The sequence below is a fragment of the Meriones unguiculatus genome, chromosome 7, assembly GCF_030254825.1.
Source record: "Meriones unguiculatus strain TT.TT164.6M chromosome 7, Bangor_MerUng_6.1, whole genome shotgun sequence".
Classification (NCBI taxonomy): Eukaryota; Metazoa; Chordata; class Mammalia; order Rodentia; family Muridae; genus Meriones; species Meriones unguiculatus.
This window is the reverse complement of record NC_083355.1, coordinates 14191313-14211907: the sequence shown is the minus strand read 5'-3', so window position 1 is coordinate 14211907 and position 20595 is coordinate 14191313. Positions and strand designations below refer to the sequence as shown.

The following is a 20595-nucleotide window of genomic DNA, read 5'->3' as shown; positions in this document are numbered from 1 at the left end:
CACCGTCTAGCTGTGCCCGGTGAGCTTACAGTGACTAAGGATAAGACTGTAAAGGGAATGGTTGTTAGTTTTGTTTGTGTGAGACGAGATCTCAGTGGGTAGCCTAGACTGGTCTTGGACTCACTTCCTCCGGTCTTGGCCTCTAATGTACTTGGATTACAGGCAAGTATCTCTGTACCTGACTTGCAGTTGTGAAATATGAATTAGAACATCTTTCTTTGAGACAGGTTCTTAGTGTGAGCTCAAGGTGGCCTTGAACCAGTAGTCATCCTACTCAAGTTCTGGGATTATAGGCACAAGCCACCACACCTGGCTAAGAGATCTTTTGATCTAATCTTCCAGTGAGTCGTGGACAAGTCAAGGCAAATCACACTTGTGTGAGGGTGAGGCCCGTCCTCAACCTTTCCGTTTTGTAGCTGGAATGGCCTTTGTGATACATTTGACAGCGTTCGTTGTTGTCTTTAAGGAGAAGTAAGCTTTGGTGTTGAAAACTGTGTCACTTTCCTGATACTGGGTGTGATGCTCACCTCTCTTGCTGAGTGCGCTCCTGATACTGTGTGGTGGGGACTGTGTCCCAGTTCTCACAAGCTTTCACAGTTTATACTTTGCTAACTGTCACTGCACACTGAATAATAATCAGCTTTAATCACTGGTCTTTTTAAGTGGTCCATGATTTTGGAAGTTAAGCTCTTTGTACCCTGTTGCTTTCAATGTTTGGCAGTTTCTTGTCACTCTGAGATATAAATACGTCCCTTCAGTTGTCAGTGAATTCTTTTGCTTGCAAAAACACTTGGTCATCTTGCTTCTGACACTAGGTTCGTGAGTGATGACTAACTTGCAGCAACTGAAGAAATTCGTTGACAAGGAAAATATTATTTTTACCACATTGTAGATTTTGACATTTTCAATGTATTAGGGTAAGTTCTGTGTGTTCAAAATGGCTTTGTATGAATCATCTCACAGTGAATGGCGTATGTTCTCACTGTTTACTTCCAACCTTTTCAAGCAGTTTCTTTAACTTCAGCAATACAAAGAAGGTTACTGTCTTCCCTACTGTGAATTCTTTTATTGCCAGAAACCTTGGCAGATTAATCTGATGGGATAAAAACGCTTAGATGTTACTCTAACAATTACCTTAAGGGGAGATTTTTTTTTCCCTGTATGTTTCGTTTGACTAGGTTTTTGGTTTTTGTCCTCATATTTTGAGGCTAGACTTTACTGTGTAGTTGAAGCTGGCCTAAAACTGTGGTCTCCCTACTCCTCTGCCTCCCCTGTGCTGGGATTACAGGCATGTACTAGCAACTCTCAACTGTAACTTTTATTTTCTTTAGAAAAATGAAATATATGACCAATAGTAGCCAGAAAAATCACCTAATTTTACCACATAAAAATGGCTGCCATAGCATTTTATTTAGTCTTTTCTAGCGGCCATAGATAAGAATGTGTGATGGGTTAACAAGGAGGGATTGAAAGCCAGGCACAGTGACACACGCCTGTAATCCCAGCAGTCAGGGGGCAGAGACAGACACATCCCTATGAGTTTGAGGCCAGCCTGGTCTAAAAGTGAGTCCAGTCCAGGACAGCCAAGGCTACACAGAGAAACCCTGTCTTGGAAAAAACCCAAACCGTAGAGGGACTGATTAACTGTTATGGACACTGAAAACAACCGTGCCCCTCATCACTGTGCCCTCACAACCCCATCCAGTCTGCCTTTCCCTGAGGTCAGGGCTCTCTGAATGAGACCTTGGTCTTAAGGCTCTTTTCAGTTCTGAGAGCAATTCTCATTTGGATAACTAAGACTGACCTTCATTGGTTTTCCTTCTTTACCTCAAAATGAGTGGAAGCTGTGGCTGGCCCTTGGCTGTTTGGATGAGGCAAGAACAAGATGCTGCCTTTTCCTGGGGCTTCTGACCATTCTTAGCTGACTTCAAGTACTGCTGAACGTTTGGGATCCTGGTTTCATTTCCCTCCGGATAGTTCCTCAGTTGTCTTCATGCCTCCACTAGTTGTAGCATCACCACTAACTCGAAGTAGCGTCCTTGTCAATGAAAGGTTCTTCATATAGCATTGTGTTGTGCTCCAGCTTCAGCTGGAGAGAAAATGCAATCAACAGAAATCCATTCTTAGCTTTTGGGCCTCCGAGTGCTCTATTTCCGGTGATTTTGGCTTGATTAAAAGTTCTTCAGGGCTGGAGAGATGGCACTTACTGTTCTCGCAGAGGACCAGGGATCTGTGCCCAGCACCCACACTATGGCTCACGACTGCCTATAAGTCAGCTCCAGAGTTGCAGACACTGTCCTCTGGCCCCCACGGTTCCGGCATGTGCTTGGTGCACATCTTCTCATGAAGGCTTACACACATACATATAACTTTAAAATGTTTGTTTTTGAGACAGGGTTTCTCTGTGTAAAGAGCCCTGGCTCTCCTGGACCCTGTAGACCAGGCTCCCCAGGATCCGCCTGCCTCCGCATCGGAGTTCTGGGATTAAAGGTGTGCACCACCACACCCAGCTCTAAGAAGTTCTCTTGAAGGCTGGTTTTTATTTGTGTGAAAATGCCCATTTTGCATGTGACTGTATGCCCTCACCTCCTCGGAAGAAGCCTTTCTTCAGCATATCCGGTCCTGAAGTCACTTTCTGGACTTCGTGTTTGTTTCTGCCCTTTAGTCTTCCTGTTCTGTACCAGAGTGACGTTCTTCACCCAGATGAGGCTCTGCGCTGTGACGGACAGTGCACACTCAGGGCCAGCGGGAAGCCCCCCTGTTTCTAGAGTGTGGATACAAGAGGAGGACATTTTGAGGCTTCACTTCTAGAAGAAGTTAGAATGTTTTTGTCAACTCTTTCTCTTGTATACCTCTAAAACTCCCTTTAGATTGTTATTTGAATGATATTAGACTTACAGCTTAAACTGGAAGGAAATTTATCTTGGGAAATACTTTCAGTTTTTCCCTTAGGAAATGGTACAATCTTTCATGTGTTAATTTCTCTCTCCTTCTTCTTCTCTTTGGTCCTTCCCCGTTGGTTTTATGTTTCTTTTTAAAAATTCTGTTGTGTCTTTATTTCTGGTTCCCATAGGATGTTGTTTTGTTTTATGTTCTGTTCATTTTTTTGAATGCAAGCTTTGTACCTTTCAGGCATTTCATCTGGAAAAACAAATCCTCATTCTCCTTACGTGGCTGTCGGTTTGTCGAGTTAAAAACTTGCATTTCCCATAGAGTGGTAGCGCTGAGATGGCACAAAGCGCAGCTCTCCACCTCAGACGTGTTCACTCTGAAGTGTTCTGATTAAAGCAAGAAACAGAGAGAATGGAGAATGTTCTTCAGATTCTCACTGTACCAATCAGAACCCGTTTCTGAAATTGCACATCTTTGTTTGCAGTACTGATGTTATCATAAAAACCTCATTAGAGAATTGGATCCTGGCTGGGGGTGTGGCTGGTTGGTCCAGCACTTGCTTAGCACGCTAAAGACTGTTCAGTTCTAGTTTCTGGGGGGGAGTGGGTGGGGCAGTGCCGCTCCTTGGCCTCTCTTTCTGATCTGCGTTGGAGGTGACCTATGCCTCTGTGAGGGCTCTGTCTTGAAATATTTCCTGCTTGAGGTCCTGGCTTTTGAGCAGTTTGCTTATTTTCATTTTCTCTCCAGCACCTGTGTGTTTGGCATGATTTAGTTTGGGTTTCACCGTGCCCTCTAGCCAGCCCTGCTCCTGGACTTGAGTCTTACACTGGAGGCTATCTATTGAGCAAGGCTTGCTCGGCTTCACCTCTTCTCACATGGATGTGGGCACCGAGAGCTTGAGATTTGTGGTGTGTGACCAGCAGAAACCACTGCTGTCCTCTTGGCTCAGTAAGGGGTGGTGTCTAGCAGACCTCCCAGAACAAGGACAGTGATCACAGTACAATAGACCTCTCTTCCAGCCTAATTGTCAAAGCTAATCGCCGAGATGAGGTCTTAGGCTTTAACTGAAGCTCCTGGAACTGTAGCTAACAGGACTTGGAATTCCCACTAGAATTAGTTTTTCCTTGGTGATTGACTTTGGTAGAATAATTATAAATATAGAGCTTATCAATATGCTAACCTTCTCCAGTTATTTATTTATACACATCCATATGAAAGGATTTGCAAACCTTAACATTAACAAATTTGTCTTAGAATAGCAAGCAAATTAGGAATTTTATTTAAGTTGACAATTGTATCAACAGAAAATTTTACACAAATTTAGTAATTCTTATAGTTCATACATTAAATTTTTCCTGAACTGTTAGCATTATAGTTTGCTTTTTAGAAAGACATACTAACAGTAAAATTTTAAAGTAATGATCATATGTTTAGTGACATAATGATATCATAGTTCAGGGAGAAAATTTTCAAATATTTTTTTTCATTTGTGTTTGTGAGTGATTGTCTGTGTCCATGTATGTGCACCATGTGTGTGCCTGGTACCTAAGGAAGCCAGAAGAGGGTGTTGGTTTCCTGAAACTGAAGTTTGATGGTTGTGAGCCACAGTGTGGGTGCTGGGAACTGAACCCTGTTCTCTTGAGCAGGTGCTCTTAGCCACTGAGCCATCTCTCTGTCCCCAGAGACCATTTATTTTAACTCATTATTACTGAGTTACTGGGAATTGAACCTTGATCCTCATGCATACTAGACCGAGCACTGTCCCCTGAGCTATATCCCCAGCCCTGTCTGTTTTCATTTTAAGACAGGTCTTCCTAAGTCACACAGCCAGCCTTGGACTTGCTGTCTATAGTAGGTAGGACTTGAACTTTCCATGCTCCTGCCTCAGGCGCTTGAATAACTGGGATAACAGACTGTGCCAGCAGACCTGGCAACTCAGTATTTTCCTTAATTTTTAAATATTATACGTATTTTATTTGTATGTTGGGGTAGATGGGAAGGAGAGAATTTAGGTCAGAGGACAAACCTGCTGGACTTGTTCTCGCTGGATTGAAAGGCTTGGCTGCAAGCAGCCTTAACCACTGAGTCATCTCACCAGCTCCTGGCAACTTATTTTAAAGGAGACCGAGGCACAAAGATGTTGATCCTATGTAGCATAGTTATTAATGAAGTGAAGACTCGTGCCTGGCGGGAGAGCATAGGCAACAAGGAATGACATAGTTCTCAGAACCGGATGCTGGAGGAAAGTAAATGTTCTTGGGGCAAAGAATTACCTTTTTAGCTGTCTAGAAATTTCCTTTTTTGTGGGGCTGAAAGGGGTAGTTTGTCCATTCTGAGAATCCATCTCATTCTAGGTGCTAAATATTTGGATATTCAGATGACTAATTTTGAGACCTCAAATCTCAGAAATTAACAATAAGCAGTTACTTTCTCAGTAGTGTCTAAGAACTGACTGAAAGTTCTTTGATCCCCTCTTTTGGAGAAGCTGACCATCTGAGAGAAAGCATATTGTCCCAAGTTGAAGGGTAAGTGCCTCTGAACTGCTCAAATTGGCTTTGTCCCCTTGTAAGAGGCGTCTTGATAGCCCAATTGTCCACAGTGGAGATGAGTAAATAGAAGTCAGGTTCTTTTCTTTGTGTGACCCCAACTTCTCACTGCTCTGTGGCAGCGAGTCATGGCCATTTCACTGTACATTTCCTACAGGAAAAAAACAGAATATGAATGTAGTATGGCTTTAGAAACTGAGGCAAAATTTTGCCTTTATTACTACTGAAATTTTATGAGAGTAATATGACACTAGAATTGCTTAAGAGTCTCTTAGCATAACTTACTATAAAATGTAGATCTTTTTGAATGATAAGAGTGAAGAAGTCCATAACAGTCTCAGTGGCTGATACTGGTGACATCAGTGGGACAAATAAGTGCAGTATCTACTTGTAGGTAGAACCTGAGGAGTGCCTGGCAGGCCAGCTGTGGGTCGGACTGAACCAAGATTCAAGATAGGATCCCAGAGTCCTGCCAGCCCTATCTCTGTTGCCCCACAGCCACTGTGGGCAGGCAGTGCTTTCCTGTAGGCCATGGAAGTGCAGCATTCCTTCCCGGTCACAGAAAGGCCCCAACCACCCAACATTTTCTCGTGTTTGATAATCTTCACTCACTTGTTTCCTTGTCTTTCCTTCTAAGACGTCTGTTATTAAGAAGCTGGGTATCCAGGTTTCTCCAGTTCTCTTTTTTCCCTTGTTATAGTTTAATACTCTTACAAGGTTTCCTGCTTGGAGGAATTATTCCTTTTTTAAGTGTGTTTGTCGCTTTATTACATTTTTACATTGGAATTTTTAGGCAGGAAAGGCTCAGTGGCAGAAAGCTTTTCCACCACTAAGGAAAAAAAGTGAAGCAGTTATTCTGGATTGCTTCCTTACCTCCCACCCCTGCCGTGCTGACTGTTGCACCCAGGGCCTTGGTCATGGTAGAAAGCACTTTGCGTCCTGTCCAGCACCATCACCCACAGACCTTTGTCTTTAGTCTACAATTGCAATAGTTTTCCCATGGATACCACTAGAGTTTTATTTTATTTTGCTTTGTATTTGTAATAAAAGTAACATAATATTTTGAAAAGAACTTTTCACTTGCCACAGCATTTGTCTGTCATATTGTTAATTCTTCCATCTTGATTTTTCTTTTCTTTCTCTTTTTTTTTTTTTTTTTTAATATATCTTTGTACCAAACTGTAGGTGTGTTACTTCAAACATAAGATGATAATCTTATGGGGAATTAAATTAAAATGTTAGTGGAACATGAGAGTGCTCCATAGTTTCTTCCAAATAGTGAGAAAGTGAAAAGATCCATTAAAATTAATAAATCAGTTAAATAAGTAATCGGTTATTAAATATGATGTTATCATAAGTTTTCATGATACAGAACGATATCTATTACTTTTAAAAAGATTTATCTATTTTTATTTTATGTATATTCGTGTTTTACTTGCTTGGGTAAGTGTGCATGTCTGGTGCCCACAGAGGCCAGAAGAGACTGCCAGATCCCTTGTCACTGAGCTGCGGCTGATTGATAGCTAGCATGTGGGCGTTGGGAACTAAACCCAGGTCCTTTGCAAGAGCAGTAAGTGTTTTTAACCACTGAGTCATTTCTTCAGCCTCTACCTATAACATGTTAATGAGAAGTTGTCAAAACAGGGATAATATGACTTTGTTTTCAGTGAGTGTGTGTATTTGTATGCAAGTAGAAGAAAATGCAGGCAATGTTTAGTTCTCTGCTCTGGTAACTTGACTGCTGAGGTGAGGCACTGGGTACCAGTCTGACTGATCGTGATAGTTCCCAGCAACGTTCCTGGTTAGCAGCTGTCGATGGCTGATGATTTAGTCTTTTGTTTCATTAGAGATGGCAAACAGTGTTTTAAAAGTTCTTAAAAATTTCTTCTGTGATTATTTTTCTTATATGAAGGAGAATTTTCACCATTGAATATGATAAAATACTAAATACTAAAAGAGTCTATATGAAAAAGACAGATATATAATTTATGTCCTTTATTCATTTTTAGGCTAATAATTCAATGTGTTAGCAGGATTCAAGAATGGCTGTTGAGGCCTTTTTCTTCCTGTTTTCTCTTTGAATATCATTCTGAATCAAGCATCATTATGTATTTGAATTTCCAGCATATTGTAGTTACACTTTTTGATATCTCATTCTGTATCTGGACGCTAATCTTTTAAGAATCCCATTCTGGTTCCTGTTTTCCAGATGTCTGTGTATAATACAGATCATTGGCTTATTGTGTGTTAGAAAGTAAGAATGCAGAGTGTCAGAATTCATGTGTTGCTGCCACAGCAACATCAGAGGGATGTGCAATGTTTAAAGTAGAAAAGAAGCAAGATTTCAGATGAGAAATCCTAAGCCCCTATCTGAAGAAATCTAAAGGGAAGAGCAAGATAAACACCAGGAAATGAGAATGATGAAAACAATTCAATGCAATTCAATTCTGTGCTACAGAATACAGTAGAGAAGAGTCCCTGAAACCCACAGTTGGTTCTTTGCAAAGGGAAAGTAGATAGCATTTAGCGAGACTAGCAAAGGTCTGTCTTCTGCATGACCCTCTTTCTCTCTCCACACACTATATCTGTATCAAGATGTCATTACTAAACCTCATGTGTGCTGCTGGTTTTCTGCTTTGAATTCCGTGACTCCATGAGTTGAAGGCCCTAAAGGTCTGGGGAACTCCCGAGGTTGCTGAGGGTTACAGTGGGAAGCTGTGCCTCATCTCCATCTCCTCACATACTGATACCTTGGGGTCTTGTCTGGAATCTCTCTGAAGCATTGTTGGTTCACTTGAAATGACATTCTGCTGTCTGTGCTCTAGCTGTCTCAAACCTTGTGTAGACAGGTTAGAATTTTGTCCTTTGAGTAGGTAGGGTCAGTGACTTTGTTTAATATGAGAAATTATAGAAAATGGAGTTTTAGTCTTCTGCAGCCTTTAAGGTCGAGGATCAGAGGCTCAGGAAGAATTGAGGTAGGCTAGAAAGATGGAAAGTTATGGGGACACGAAGGGAAAGGACTCGTAGGTTAAAGGCCGCAGATGCCCCACTCTAGGAGGGCAGGCAAAAAGCCTTTGTGCTATAACATGTTCTGAATCAGTCAGTCTCACTCTCTGCCTTGCCGTCTCTCTCTTGCTCACTCTCCTCATTCATGCTTCAGTCTTTGTTAAAATATTAACAGCCCCTCCCCCCAAAAAATAGTGACAAGAAAAAAAGAGAAGATACTGGCTACTGATAGCAGGAACAAAGGAATGATGTCATGACAGATGAGGTGGCTTTGAAGGGATAATAACAGGAAGGTTGCAGTTTTAAACAGCTTAGGTGATGTGGGCCACTCGCTTCCCTGAAAGCCACAAACTTTCAAGAACTCACCAACAATGACATAAATGTCATAGGAACGATCATATAGCTGTTAAAGAATTGAGTTTATGGTTAAAACACTTCAAGAGATAACTGTCTGGGTTAGAGCTGTTTGACTATTGAATATCCCTAAATCTGTAAAGAAGAAAGTCTACCAATTACAGTCCTTGCCAGAGAATGGAAGGGAAAGCTTGTCAATTTATGCATAGAGCCACCATTTCTATTTCCAAAGCAAGACAGAGACAGAACAAAAAAGAAAACTATAGGCTGATTTCTGTGACAAGAATGTAACTATCCTCAACAGAACAGCAAATTGAATTCAGCCAGGCATGAAGCGCACAATCCACCATGATCCTGTGCAGCTTATCTGGCTGGTGCAGTATTTGAAAGTAAATCGGTGGATAGCCTACCACGTTAACAGTCTGGGGGAAAAGTCACATCATCATATCAATTGATATCCCCCCTTCTGAAAACTGAGAACCCACCACCCTCCTTACCACCATCCACACACATTCACACAAAGTAGAAAGAGACTTGCAGCTGCTGAAAGGCATCTGAAACACCCAGCCTTAGAGAGAGGTTAGGGCGATTGCGTCACAGTTGTCCACACCTCCCGTCCCTGTGGCCTGTGCGCGGAGACCACTTAAGCTCAGATGGTCACGACAAGCATGGGCTGTATGGTGAGACTTGTCTCCAGTAGAAAGATGGGAAACAAAAGGGTGGGGATGGAGACTGAAGATCGACGGAAAGAACAGAAGAGGAAGGGAGGGAAAGAAGTAGGGAAGGGAAGAAGGCAGCAGGGTGGAGTGCTTGTTGGAGGCTTCAGTCAGTGCAGCAATGCAAGGACATAAACTTAAGAACTGAGACAGAAAGAATAAAACGGCCTCAGCTTTGGTGTATAAACCATTTTCATTTGCTGTCTGTTCTTTTGCCTGTACCCACCTTACCTTTGAAGAAAAAGATTCCAATGAAGATGGCTTTTTCACAAGTTCACCTTTGTGTATTCCATAGCTGTACCTTGTATTTTTTTTTAATTATATTTATGTGACTTTCTGATTTTTCTATTCTCTCATTGAAGCCCCAAGGTTCCTATGTCTACCCATTGTCTATACTACTGTTGTAGGTGTCCATTAAAGACAGGGCTTATGAAGTAACTGGCTGAGGTCGTGTGCCCAAATGCAGGGTTCTGTGTCACAGGGCTCTTACAGCTTGCTTTTTTTTTTTTTTTTTTTTTTTGAGGCCCTGGCGAACATGAGTGCATTAGCATTCACACATAAAGGCTCAGGAGTGTGATCCCCTGCAGACAAACGACAGGGCAGAATTCCCAGTGTGACAATTAAAAAACACTTCATCTTCATTTCAAGAGCTAATTGTCTTTGTTACAAAAAAGACTGAACCAACCATTTGATCTCTAGGGTTGTCTGGCCTGGAGAATACAGACTTCTGGAGGGTTAGCTCTCCTGCTAAGCACCTTTTAAGGACTGAAAGGAGCTCCAAGTGTGCAGCTTGAATTTGACACAGAGCAGCATAATCTCAATCCCCAGTCAAATTCAGAATGATTTTGATCACTGGGAAAGAATTTTCTCCAAAGAATAAAATTAAAGGTGAATGTAAATGATCTAATGAGAAACAGAGGACGTAAATAAGATACAGATGGGAAGGGAATCGTTCAGGGGGCTGTGACTTCTCCTTTTTTTAAGTACAAGTGTGGCCTGGCCTCACAGCTCTCTGGTGAGAGAGAGCTTTCCTGCCCTTGTCATGTCCCCGCCTTGATCTCTAGCCTAGTGGGTTTTGCTTGGGGCCTTGCATTGATGCAGACATGCCACTGCCTTCATATCCTAGCCTGATGACGCCCACCATCTTCATCTTGCAGCTCTTCCCTTTGTGCTTTCACACACACTTATAATGGTGGTGGAAGAGACTCGTCTGAATCATAATTGATCTGAAAAGCAGATTTTACCATTATCAGGGAGAAAAGTTGGGACAATTAAAAGCCATGTGCCATTTTGTAATCAGATGTAGGTCTTTTTTTTTTTTTCCTTCTTTTTTTTTAACAGTAAAACAAAGATCTAACAATTGCCCTTAAACATGCAGTAGGGACCAATCTAAACACCCTAGTTCCTAGCATATTCAGTTCTCTCTACAGTCCCAAGAGGAAGGATGCTGGGGTTGGGTCATGTAGATGAAGTTCCCAGGAGGCCAGGCTGGTCTGCACCGGGCTTTGGCACTGCCTGCCATTGGAGCTGATACCCAGCGCTTACCACAATAGGCAAGAAGAAACTGCAGAGTCCTTGGCTCAGGCTACACCTTGAAATGGTTGCCAGACAGCCCTGTCAGGAGGACAGGATTTGGCCTGCATACTTTTAGGAACATACTTTTAGGAATTTTAGAGAGGGGCAGATGCATAAGTTAATCAGGTTCTGAACATGTGGACGGAATGGTTTCCATGACAACCTCATGTGGGCTTTGTTTGTTTGTTTGATGAGTGCTCTCTCTCATCAGGAGGGTTCTAAACATGTGAAAAGAATATTGTGGAGAAAGTACTGAGTATTGTGTACCAGCTGATTGGCTGGGAGAAATACGGTGAAGCCCAGTCAGGAGTGCTTAGGACAGATGGGAGGAAGTGGTTCTTGTCAGTGGCCCTGAGCACAGCTGGCTGGGAAGGGCCAGGAGCTGCTTGGGTGGCTCTCTTCTGGAGCTCTGTGGTTCTGCCAGCTTGACTCCAGCTCACATAGGCACACTGCCGTTCTCTAGAATAACAGTATGACTTTATAGCTGAGGATGACCGATTTATTCAGGAGCCACGGGTTGGCATGTGTCCCCACAGGACTACACGGGGAGGGACAGTCTCCTGACACCATGTTGGAGTAGCTGCTACATTTTAAAGGGGAGATGGTGAAGGGAGGGAGTCTTCTGGCACAGGAGAGAATCTCTCTGCTGTGTGAGGTTGCATCACTATGGATCTAAGGGTGGTATGGGTGTGCTGGAGGCTGCCTGACTTTCCACACATCCTTTTCTTGTGTAGTATGAGCCCAGAGGACCCGGTCGGCCCTTGTACCAAAGAAGAATCTCATCTAGCTCAGCCCAGCCTTGTGTGGAAGAAGGCAACACCCCGCAAGACAGCCTGGCTCAGGGCAAAGACACGCAGGACCACGGCCACACGCCTGCGTTCAGCTTCCCAGCCCCCGAGTCCTGGGCCAGCAGCACCTCACCTGCCCCCTACCAGAACATTCCGTGCAATGGATCCAGCAGGACACCTCAGCCCAGAGAGCTGATAGGTAAGATGAATGGGCGAGTTTCCAGAAGCCGTGATTTCGACTCCTCAGCACCTGAATGTGTACGGGCGGTTTCCTGTCAGTCCCTCCCACATTTGCATTGCTCAAAAGCCACTGTGTGTTCTTGCAAGGGTGCGTGGGTGCTCTCCCTCTTCTGTTGCTCTCTCATACAATACGCTGTCTTTTAAGGCTTAAAAGACTGGAAACAAAAGCTATATGTTGATGGATAACACTGCTCAGGAAGAGTGGGACCAGGTTTTAAAGACCTTGAAAGCCAGGAAGTAGAAGATGTGACGTTTACCTCTGTTTCTCCCCTCTCTTCTTCCGTGTTCACTTAGAATGTAGCAGTTGGGCATGTTGGTGCACATCTGCTCCCCCAGCACCGGGCAGGCTGAGGAGGAGGATAAGGAGTTCAAAGCCAGCCTGAGCTACATAGCAAGATCTTCTCTGAGAAAACTAAAATGATTCAATTTAAATGAGTGTTACAAGAAAGGGGAGTGGCTGTAACAAGTGGACCCTGGTGCCGCTGGACCGGGTTTGAGAGTAGAACAAATGAACAGCACATCACTGCGGGCACATGCATTTTCCACTTCACAGTAACCCAACTGCCCAGGCAGATAGTCGAGCCTTTACTTGGCAGCACAGCTTCCCGTCCCTGTTGACAGTGCCCCGGTGGCCATGGGTGTTCCTTCATGGTGTTTCTTCAAGAGTGGGGTTGTGGGTTCCCATCCTGTGGCCTCGTTAAACCCTGTCACTTTCTCTGCTTGTAGCTCCGCCCAAGACTGTCAAACCCCCTGAGGATCAGCTGAAGCCCAACAGCGGGGAGGCGTCCAGTTCCTTCAACTACTCGGTGCTGCAGCACCTCGGCCAGTTCCCACCCCTCATGCCCAACAAGCAGATCGCAGAGTCGGCCCACAGCAGCCACCAGCAAAGTCCGGCAGGGAGCAAGCCCGCCATGTCCTATGCCAGTGCGCTGCGGGCCCCGCCCAAGCCCAGGCCCCCGCCCGAGCAGGCGAAGAAGGGCAGCGACCCGCTGTCCCTGTTCCAGGAGCTCAGCCTGGGCAGCAGCCCGGGCAGCAATGGCTTCTACTCCTACTTCAAGTGACCGCTCTCGCTCGCCTCTGAATGTTGGGTTCCTGGTTGTCCGTAGGATTGAGGTGGCGGCTGCGCCTGCGCACAGCCCTCCGTAATGTTGACCGTGCTCGCACTCAGTCCCCTTGCTGCTAGACCTGCGCCTAAGTTTGAAAGTATATTCCATTATTTTGCATTTTTGATGTGAGTCAGAATTTCGACAGCTTTTATGTAGAATAAAAATATTTTTAAATTTGTGTATTGTTACATATGTTTGCATCAAGCTAGCAGCTAAGAGGTTAATTGTGCAACTATAAAAAAAAAGAAAAAAGTTTGTCTAAAATATATTTAAAAAGAAAAAAATGTTAAGTAGCATTTACATTTATTCAATAATATTACCACATGCTGGGTTTCTGTACCAGAAATGGCCAGTTGATGTACAAATGTATGTTATTTTTGCTTAAATTCACTTAATTTTTTTTTTTTAAATAAAGGGGCAGCATCTTCTAAAAACTTTATCTTTTTTTTTTTTTTTGGTGACAGGATGCTGCGTTCTAAAACTTTCAGAGTTTTAGACTCTGTGACATGCTGTTCTCTCCATCAGCGTAGGGTGGAGGTCAAGGCCTTCTTTGCCCATGCGTATTCTGTATGCCACTGGGTTTTGAAATGTGAAAAAGAAAAAAAAAAAAAACTAGCCAAAGCCCACTGGCATACTTAGTTTTGTTTTGGTTTTTGACAAGCAACACTTCCCGCTTGTTTTTAATGTTAATTTGAGAGTGTGTTGTTGTTGTTGTTGTTGTTTTTTTTAAAAAAAAAAAAAACAAATCATGAAGCTGAAAATTTTTAGGATTGTTGGTGCTTAGTAGACTTGATAACTATTTTAAAACTGCGTGAATTTAGTGAAAAATCCTTTTCTCACTCTGCATGTGTAAGTGTCTGTGGCCTGCCCCCATCCCCCAGGGCAGAAAGAACTGTGCCCACTAAAGGTTTGGCTTTCTTTTCCTCCAGGAAAAATTTTGGTACCTTATTTGATGTTTACATTAAGATATGACATTACACATGGCAATTCTGAGATTTTTCTAGTTGTTTGTTTGAGGAATATCATTAAAGAAAAAAAATGTTCGTCAAAAATTGATCAAAATTTAGGGCATGTTTCAGATCCTTTGAGTCTTCTGAAGTTCACCCTTGAACCCATCACAAATCTGAAGTTGAAGCCACCGCCTGCAGAGGTCCACAGCCTGACAGTTGTTTTGAATGGACGTTAAAAGGAGAGGCTGCCCTTTTCGTGTGTGCTTTAACACAGTTGAATGAGGAATGTCCTTACCATTTCCTGATCCAGTAGCTCGAATTTTATGTTTCTGAGATGTCTTGAGACTATGATATATCTTTTATTTTTTATTTTTTTTTAAACTAAGATGAGACCAGGGGATAGATATTTCAAAAGAGTCCAATCTTCCTGATGATCATTCAAGCATAGTTCTGGAACTGTGCTGACAGGGCATCTTCAACTGGGTGGAGAGTGGCACGGGAAGGCAGAGTTAGTCTGTCTGACTAGCCGGCCGCAGCCCCCAGAGAGTGTGGGATTAAAGGCTGTGCTGGTTAAGGACCAGCCACCTCCAGGACCCATGCCGCAGCCTCTAATTCAGTGCCACTTTTGTGCTCAGGGCCGAGCCACTTGTACCTGGCTTCCTGCCTCGGGGTGCACACCTCTTGTGAGGCGGCTGATGTGGACCCCCAGACTGAAGATGTGTTGATAGCTAGTGCAGATCCCAGCAGGGATGTGGGTCCAGTGAGCCAGGCCACCATGCTCTGCGTGATGTGACGTCACCGCATCGCCGACACGCTGTCGGCAGAACAGGATAACTGTTGCGACAGCACTCCGTGGTTTCTAGTTCTGTGCCCAGACGAGCAGTAGGACTCTCCCAGGGCGAAGCTGCCTGTGTCCCATCAGTGAGAGCCCCACCCCACACATGCAGACACACAGCACAGGCCGGCCCAGTGTTCAGAGCCAGTTTGCTAACTCAGAACTGTATTGGCCACTTCTAGTTTACCGCTCATCAGGAGATAATTACCTAGTTTTCTGTTTTTCATACTTGAACCTTTAAAAAAATATATCAGTTTTTAAAAATTATTTATATTTTAGTTAAAGTCATGCATGCACCCTATCATCTTATATAAAAACGCTGATGGCGGGCCCCTTTAGATGACGTGCAGTAACATTCTCAGAGTGCGTGTTTCTAGGAAATGACACTAGCTACTTGTTAGTTGACCGCGCTGTTGTGAATGTCGAGTGCTCCCATCTCTCTCTTGTTTCTGCAGCTAGTTGAGGATTTGTTTCCGTGTTCTCACGGTCTGGATAAAGTGCTTGTTTTAACCCGGCCCCCTCCTTCCCAGCATGACTCCTGTCTTCCCCTGAGGCCCTGAGGAGCCTGTCGGCCCTGAGGGGCCTGTTACTTGTGCCGGCATCTTGTAACAGTCAACAGCAGATCTTACCTGAAGAGCCATTGTGAGTTCCCACTGCTGCTCTGTGCTGTTACTCAGTCTTAGTATTAGCAGGGTTAGTCAGCTTCCTAGAAACAGCTTATTTCATTCATTAGATTCAACTTTAGAGTTCAGATGGAACATATGTACATCTGTGTGTGTATATATGTGTTTGTTTACATACATAAGCACACATTTATTTTTTAAAGAAAACTTGATAGCTCTGTGATGCCCTTTTCTTCTGAGGGCAGATTTCTCCTGACATCTTCTTATGATTTCTTTCATGTCTTTGTTCTTTTTCTAGGTGGCATTTCCTTGTTCTTGCCAGTACTGTTTTTGGTCATTTCACTACAGCTCGAGGTCTTTCTTTTCCCTCCCTCCTTCCCTCTCTCCCTTCCTTTTTCCATCTTTTTCTTTCAGTTCTTTTAGGTGATAATTCATAGAGCATTCAACGCTGTTTGTTCCTCTTCTTCCCTTTTTGATCTAAAAATGAATTCCTGTTGAGATTTGAAAAACTTCATTCATATTATGGATATTTTTTGGTATATTTTTCAAAGAAGTCCACTCTGGCCCTGCCATTGCTAGTCACAATATTTTCTCCTTGATCGAGCAGTAGTTACTTAATTGATCATTCAGAGTAATGGCCTCAGTCTTCCTATCTTCACACAGACATGCTTTCTGTCTGGGTCGTCCTGTGTGAGGAAAACATAAAATTGTCCAGTGTGGGTTATTTTTCTTTTGTTTTCTTCTAATCAAGAGTCTAGGATGAGTTCAGATTTGATAGAAGCATCAACTAGTCTTTTCTGTTCAGAGAGCTGCAGGGTAAGTAAAATAAACAGAAATCTCATGGAATAAGCATCGCCCTATTAAACAGGGCAGTCTCCAGAACCGATTCACTGAAGAGGTTTTCTTCTTTCTGCAGGCATGGAGGCTCCAAGGAAGCTCACTATGTCTTTTAACCTTGAGCTCATATGTTGTATTGCATTGCTGTAGTGTAGTTGAAGGTTCTGTGTTTTGATATGTTTCATTTTGAGAGCAAAGCTGAAAACATAAAAGAATGTATTTCTAGCCACCATGACTTAAGAGTCAGGGTCTGAAAACAGATTTAGGTTAAATCTGAGTGTTTCAAATACTGTCATGGAGAATGTTAGATTTCCTGAAGTAGTTGATTTTTAGGAGATGCCCATGAGTGAAGGAATCATTGCGTAGTGGAGAGTTTTGCTAATAGAATAATTCTATAAAAATACAAGATTAAAACTTCCCGTATAGTAAAACATATAATTACTGCTTTAAAATATTATTTATGCTGTTCATCCCTTCCCATCCACTTCTCAACTTCCTCACAGTTAAGGTTCTCATTAAGTAGATACTGTTTTTTGCTTATCTTCCTCTTAGCATAATGAACCCCCTGCTTCCACCGTCGCCCCGTCTGTCTTCTCACACCTGGGTACACATGTTTTGGTAGATCTGACTTGTCATCTGGTCCGTATTCAGGCTGCCCAGAAATTAGGAAAAAGGTGACTGAAGCTTTGGCTTGTGCTTCTTGTTCAGAATATTGTTTAGTGTGTCCCTCACATCATGGTACCCAGACTCATCACCTTGGTCTTTAAACAAAAGCCTTCCTCACATTGCCCTCTCCCATTGTTATCTCCATTTAATTAGCAATTCCAAGACCATTGAAACAGAGGATTTTTCTCAAGTTTAACATCCTAATAAAACATCAGAAAGTGGCATTATGTCATCATCTCTAAGCTAGAATATCAGGTCACACTTTTTTTTTTTTTTTTAAGTTTTAGTGTAACAGTCAGACATTTTGAACCTACTGAAAAATACCTACCTTACAGTGATCTTTAAAGAAACCCTCATTGTTTAAAAATGTTTTTGTAAGGGAGGTACATGATAGAAGAGTCTACACTTGGACTTGTGAGCTGCGGGTAAATTCCAGCCCATTAAGCCAGTGGTAGCCTGAAGCTTCTGAAAAGAGTTTCAAGAGAAAGCCCATGTGTCCTGTAGTATTCAGTCATCAGTGGTAGACCAGACGTGACTTGCAGTTTGTTCAACAGAGAGATTTTATTTTGATACAAATACTAAACATAAAGCATAGTAAGTTTTATATAATTCTATGAGTTCATTCAACAATATTGTGAGATTTTCAGTTTGGTTTTCGGGGGTCTTCTTGGCTCTTTCTACCTCACCTGAGGTCTCTTCTGTACTTTAGTTAGCATACTAGCATGTGGTTGCCTGCCTTGGAATGACGTACTAAGGGGAGGGGAAATCGATATCACCTTTTAAGAAAAACTTTGATTTTTATGGAATAATTGTTTTAATATTTTAATGTTTGAAAGTGAAGGGGGAAAGGGTGACAGATTACATACAGTGATAACTATTTACAAACTTAACGTATTTTAAGATTTTAGAATTGTGAGAGAACAAGCAAAAAAAAAAAAAAAGAAAAAAAAAGAAAAAGAAAAGAAAAAAAAAAGTGGATTGTGAAGCTGAAGCCAGCCTTGGCTTTCCCTGGATGGGTTGTTGAAGTACAGGTGGCTGGACCCACCCCAGGGTGACTGCCACAGCCGTCCAGGGAGCGCACTTTGAAGACCGCTGGTCTAGAGAAAGCCAGAGGGTTTTTCATCTCGTTACTCTTGGGTCATTTTAATCATCCTGACACCACATGTGGCCCATTTGTTGAAAAAGCTCTCTGTACCTTTGGGGTCTCTGCTGCTCCTCCTCATTGGGGTGCAGGGGCACTTTTCATTTCTAGGGTGAGTTTGTTGTTAGGGATGCAGCTGCCCGGCTGCCGTCTGGAAGCTGTGCATTTTCGGGATGTGCTTAAGAGTTTACCTCATCCCTACATGGAGAGAGAACTGAGGAAAGAAGCCATCGGACGCCCCGAGAGTGTCCCTGCACTCATCGAGGCTCTCAGTGTGGGAGTCCCTGTCCCAGGGTGGCAGTGACACGGAGCATCAGAAACGTTAGATAGTCCCCAAATAACGGAGTCTATAGCTTCTAATCTTGTTTTCTTCCTTCTCCTCCTCTTCTTCTTCTCCTTCTCCTTCTTTTCTTCTTTTGTATGTGTATTGGGGTGAGGGCAAAGGATTTACTTTCGTATTATATGTTTCTCAGGTTAACAAAGTTATTTTGGGTTCTCTGCCGTGCCAGCAGGCCTTAGGGAGAGCCTGGGTGTTGTATGTGGCAGAAAAGAAGCAATTGTTTCTGATTCCCTTGTTACCTTGAAGAACTCTGTCTGTTTGCAGAAGAGTTGAGGGGAACACACCCGCCTCCACAGCGTGAGTGACTTCCTAAGTCATAGCAGGCCTGGATGAGCGAGTTATTTTGAGAAAGAAACTGCCTACAACGTAATAAGCCTGACAGGTCTTGGGATATTTTTACATTTGTGTGTTGAGTTTAATGTTCAGCCTGGGCTGCAGCTTGGCGGGTATTGGCCTCTGCTTCCGGTTTTTAGTCTGGCTTTGAGTATTCTGAGTTACTAGCAAGAAAACAAATCTATTTTTGAAGGTAATAGACTGTAGAATGGCATAGGCGTAGACGTATAAGACACAGTGACCATCATAGGATGCACAGCTTTAGAATCCTTAGCCCCCAGTACTTCCTACATCACAGGCCCGAGAAGCTTTAGCTGTGGATGGCTGGTGTGCTCAGCACAGCTTCCTCTATGCACTCCCAGCTTAGAAGGGATTTTGGTTTATTTGCCATTTGCCTTGCATGGTACCACTTTGTATCTTTCAGGGGGGGCGGAGGGCTCTTGTCCAGGTTGAAGTCCCAAAGTGTCAGACCTGAGATTGTTTCTCAACAACACCCCTCCCCCCTCCCCTCCCCCTACACAGAGGAAGGGTTCTTGATTTTCATGTATCAGGACCATGCCTGCTCCTATATCTCCATGTGTATGACATGTACATCAAGTACTGTATCTGATTTCTGTGCCAGCCACCTGACCTGATTCTTTGAAACCCACAAAGGTAGTGGTTATATGTCATAGTTGCATCCCAGGTGAATGGAGTGGCTCAAGTACTTTCTCTGAATTATGAAGCTAATGGGGTTTGCATTTTAGTAAAGAGTGATACAGGATCTTTCTTTTTAGTGTTTTAAAAAATACAGTTCCCTAAATGTGGTCAGCGATATATAGGACCAGTCCTGTAGTAGAATCATGCTGGGTCTTCTACCGGAAAAGCCTCCGTAAGAGAGGCCATGCATGAAACCACCCTGGTTCGTTTATCTGACAAGCACCACTTATGCAGCATCTAATTAAACATAATCTATGCCAAGAGTAATAACAACGACTGTGTTCCTTTGCGGTGTATCATACCTCATCTGAGAGGCCCTAATACCTGGAGAATTGATTCTTGAAAGTAAAGATGATTTTGTATCATTAGATAACCCCACAGCTATCCACCAAGGCTTTTCACTTCTCCTTTCTTTGTCTTCCCTAACTCGGTTTTTGGAGTCCCCTTAGCTTATGCTACTTCCTTAGGACGCATTTTTGAGCCCGGGAGTCTACGGCGTGTTCATTGTCGGTGAAGTTCTTTTTTTTTTGTTTGTTTGTTTGTTTTGTTTTGTTTTAAAAGATTCATGGTAACACAAAATGTATTTTACTGCTACAACTAAAATGTATTTATAATAAAAATGCCTTTTTAATAATTTGGAGAGTGTTTTGTGTGTACTTCCGTTCTCGGCTCCCCCTTCCCTCTAAGCTTAAAGGTGCTGAAGAGGCTAGTTCATCACGGATTCGGTGAAGCTCGTGGGAAGGAGAGCCGAGTGTGAGGAAGTGAAGTAGTGACTTCCTTGACATCTGTGACACAGAGCACCAACAGGAGCAAAAGCCTCGAGGCACAAATGCCACCTTTTACCTAAAAGGCAAGAAAATGAGCCCCCTTCAGGGTGTCATTCTCTGCATCGGAATTATTTGTTTATTTGAAGCAAATGTCGTGAATTACTCTCCACAAGTCTTGTAG

The 20595-nt window shown here is 43.1% G+C and overlaps 1 protein-coding gene across 4 annotated transcripts in view; it reads left to right on the top strand.

The window, feature by feature from the left end:
* Positions 1-20281, top strand: part of Helz (helicase with zinc finger) — a 143399-nt gene extending 123118 nt beyond the window's left edge. For all 4 annotated transcript variants that reach the window (XM_021640657.2, XM_060386514.1, XM_021640658.2 and 1 more), the window contains 2 exons: positions 11824-12076; positions 12844-20281. In XM_021640657.2, the coding sequence (XP_021496332.1) occupies positions 11824-12076; positions 12844-13178 (588 nt within the window). In that variant the 3' untranslated portion in view covers positions 13179-20281. The remainder of the gene's footprint in view (positions 1-11823; positions 12077-12843) is intronic.
* Positions 20282-20595: the final 314 nt, after the last annotated feature.